Source organism: Geospiza fortis, unplaced genomic scaffold (genome assembly GCF_000277835.1).
Source record: "Geospiza fortis unplaced genomic scaffold, GeoFor_1.0 scaffold320, whole genome shotgun sequence".
Lineage (NCBI taxonomy): Eukaryota > Metazoa > Chordata > Aves > Passeriformes > Thraupidae > Geospiza > Geospiza fortis.
The window spans coordinates 744,419-748,157 of NW_005054532.1; the positions used below are offsets into that span (position 1 = coordinate 744,419).

A 3,739-nucleotide genomic window follows, 5' to 3' on the forward strand; every position below is an offset into this window, starting at 1 on the left:
GAGCCTGAAACTCCCCCAGGAGTGGCCCCAAACCCCCCCGGGCGCAGCCCCAAAACCCCCCAGGAGCAGCCCCCGTACCCAACGCTGTCCTGAAGCACAGGGGCACCCCTTTGTTTGCCCTGCAAGGACATGGGGTAGGGGACGGGCATCAAAGCCTGGACCAGCAGGATCACCGGTGTGAAGGTCATTCCAGCCCCACGGTGGCTCCAGGGCTGTCCTGCAGCAGGGACTGTCCGGCATCCTCCATGGCACAGGGACAGGGGACAGCCCGAAGTCATCATGCCATCCTCCATGGCACAGGGACACAGGACAGCCCAAAGTCCTGGTGCCATCCTCCATGGCACAGGGACACGGGACAGCACAAAGTCCTGGTGCCATCCTTCATGGCACAGGGACAGGGGAGAGCCCGAAGTCTTCATGTTACGCTCCATGGCACAGGACAGGGGAGAGTCCGAAGTCTTCATGTTATCCTCCATGGCACAGGGACAGGGGACAGCCCGAAGCCCTGGTGCCATCCTCCATGGCACAGGGACAACCTGAAGTCTTGGTGCCATCCTCCATGGCACAGGGACACAGGGCAGCCCAAAGTGCTGGTGCCATCCCCCATGGCACAGGGATAAGGGACAGCCCGAAGTTCTGGTGCCATCCTCCATGGCACAGGGACAGGGGACAGCCCGAAGTGGGCACAGCCCGGGCTGGGTGCTGCCCCTGTCCCCGCAGACCCGCATCTCCTGCAAGGACGTCCCTGCAGAGACGCTCTATGACGTGCTGCACGACACCAGCTACCGCAGCAAATGGGACTCCAACATGATCGAGACCTACGACATCGGCCGCCTCACCGTCAACGCTGATGTGGGATACTACTCCTGTGAGCACCCCCGAGACCCCCGGGCCCCTCCCCAGCCCCCCTGAGTGTGTGTGGGGCCATGGGGCCGGGGGTAACGGGATCTGCCCGCAGGGAAGTGCCCCAGCCCCCTGAAGAACCGGGATTTCGTCACGCTGCGCTCCTGGCTGCCCCTGGGCAATGACTACATGATCATCAACTACAGCGTCAAGCACCCGGTGAGCCCCGGCTGCCCCCAGCCCTGGCAGGGCTGTCTGTGGACACAGGCAGGGCTGGGCAGGCTCTGAGGTGCCTGGAATGTCCCCACAGAAATACCCACCCCGCAAGGATTTCGTGAGGGCCGTGTCCCTGCAGACCGGGTACCTGATCAAGGCCAACGGGGACGGTGCCTGCATCCTCTATTACCTCACCCAAGTGGACCCTCGAGGTGAGTGCCCCTCACCCAGAGCTCACTCCCTGGCTCTGATTTTATATTATGCCACTTTTGTTTTCCCCCCTCCCTTCCCCAGCCTAAAAAAAGTTCCATCTGTCTGCCAATCTCTGATCCTCACAGTCATAAGAACCACTGTCCAGTCAGTGGAACTCAAATTTTAGTTTGTAGGATCATGGCTTAAAGGCTTTGGGGTCCTGTGTTCACAGAAATATGCATGTCACCATATGTGTGTCTCTGCTATGCAGGTTTATGGTATGTCTTTTAATGCTGCAGAATTATTTGCAGAAGGTGGGCTCAAGCCCAGAAGTCATGTAGGAAGACTTGGTATTGATTAGAAAAAGAATTAACTCTGGCCTGGTGTTCTGCTTCTTCAACAGTCACAATCTTCTATCAATTCAAAAGTAATACAATTATTTTTATAGAATAATCTCTTTTTCAAAATCCAACAGTAGAATTAGTTCCACAAACTCATTCTGAAGCCCTCCCATTACTACATTATCTACGCATATCCAAATGGCTCTCCATCACCCAGGCGCCCAGGAATGGGGACAGCCCGAGGATGCAGGGGTGCCCACGCCAGCCCTGGGGGTGCTGCGGGCTCGTGGTGCCTCCCCTGGGGCTGGCCCTGCTTCTCTGGTGACAGAGCTTTGGGCTCTTGCAGGGTCGCTGCCGAAGTGGGTGGTGAACCGCGTGTCCCAGTTTGTGGCACCCAAGGTAAGGAGGGGATGGGGGTCCTGGGCAGCAAGGATGAGCTGCCCAAACTACCCTGGGTGGGGGCAGGATGGGTGACCCTGGGCTCACAGGGTGGGTGCTGGATGACCCAGGGCTCTGAGGATGGATGCTGGAAGACCCAGAACTCATAGAAAGGTGCTGGGAGACCCAGAGCTCACAGGCTGTGTCCTGGATAATTCAAGGCTCACAGGATGGGTGCTGGGTGACCCAGAAACTGCAGGATGGGTGCTGAGTGATCCAGAGCTCACAGAGCTCGCAGGATGGGTCCTGGGTAACCAACAGTTCACTGGATGGGTCCTGGGTAATTCAAGGCTCCCAGGATGGGTGCTGGATGAACCAGAACCTGCAGGATGGGTGCTGAGTGATCCAGAGCTCACTGGATGGGTCCTGGGTAACCAACAGCTCTCAGGATGGGTGCTGGGTGACCCAGAAGCTGCAGAATGGGTGCTGAGTGATCCAGAGCTCACTGGATGGGTCCTGGATAATTCAAGGCTCCCAGGATGGGTGCTGGATGAACCAGAACCTGCAAGATGAGTGCTGAGTGATCCAGGGCTCACAGAGCAGGTCCTAGGTAATCCAAGGCTTTCAGGATGGGTGCTGGATAATCCAGAAGCTGCAGAATGGGTGCTGAGTGATCCAGAGCTCACAGGATGGTGCCTGGATAATTCAGAGCTCACAGGATGGGTGCTGGGTGACCCAGAACCTGCAGGACGGGTGCTGGGTGGTCCAGAGTTCACAGGATAGCTCCTGGGTAATTCAAAGCTCATAAGATTGGTGCTGGGTGGTCCAGAGCTCACAGGATGGGTCCTGGGTAATCCAAGGCTCTCAGGATGGGTGCTGGTGACCCAGAGCTTGCAGAATGGGTGCTGAGTGACCCAGGGCTCACAGAACGGATCCTCAGTGATGCAGGGCTCCCAGGATGAGTGCTGGGTGACACAGGGCATGCACTGGGCACATTGCTGGGACAGCCAGGCCCCCCATCCCATACCAGCACCCCAAACCCTGCAATGAGGTGCTGGGAGCTGTGCCCACAGCCCAGAGCAGCCCAAACCCCAGCCCCGCTGTGCCCTCAGGCCATGAAGAAGATCTACAAGGCTGGGCTGAAGTACCCGGAGTGGAAGCGCCGGCACGACCCCGGGTACAAGCCCTGGGTGTACCCCGAGCAGAACACGCTGCCCAGCGTCAGCCTGGCCGAGTTGTCCGTGCAGCACGCGGATTCCCTGGAGAACATCGACGAGACCGGCCTGCCCGAGGAGCACCTGAGCACCAGCGACCACGAGGCCTGAGCTCTGAGCACAGGGAACCCCCTCAGCGCCCAGGCTTGGCACCCAGGGGGCACAGCTGGGAATTTGGGCTGTCCCTGCTTCCCCGTAGTCACATCTGCTCTCCAAGTCCTTCATCGTTGACCCCTCTCCCTACCCAGGCAGTGGGAATTGTCCCATGGGGTCTGTGCAGTCACAGGGGCTGGGAAGAGGCAGGGTGGGCACCCTGGTGGCCTCTGTGCCCATGGAGATGTCCCCAGAGGAGACAGAGCTGGCAGTAGGTGTTCAAGAGAGGCTGGGCAGGAGCTTTCCTGGCACCAGGATATGGCTCTGCCTCTGTAAGACCCTCAGAGGCCCAGAAGTGGGAGTCTCTGAGGGTCCTGCCCAGGCTTTGCAGCAGCACAAGGTTTGCATTGACCCTGTCTGACCTGGGTCCAGCTCTGCCAAGCCCGAGGTCAGGCTGGACCC

At 58.9% G+C, this 3,739-nt stretch overlaps 1 protein-coding gene across 1 annotated transcript in view; it reads left to right on the top strand.

The window, feature by feature from the left end:
• Nucleotides 1–3,739, top strand: part of LOC102031914 (START domain-containing protein 10-like) — a 17,097-nt gene extending 13,358 nt beyond the window's left edge. The window contains exons 2-6 of the mRNA XM_031063807.1: nucleotides 721–868; nucleotides 959–1,062; nucleotides 1,154–1,271; nucleotides 1,939–1,991; nucleotides 3,083–3,739. Of these exons, the coding sequence (XP_030919667.1) occupies nucleotides 721–868; nucleotides 959–1,062; nucleotides 1,154–1,271; nucleotides 1,939–1,991; nucleotides 3,083–3,295 (636 nt within the window). The 3' untranslated portion in view covers nucleotides 3,296–3,739. The remainder of the gene's footprint in view (nucleotides 1–720; nucleotides 869–958; nucleotides 1,063–1,153; nucleotides 1,272–1,938; nucleotides 1,992–3,082) is intronic.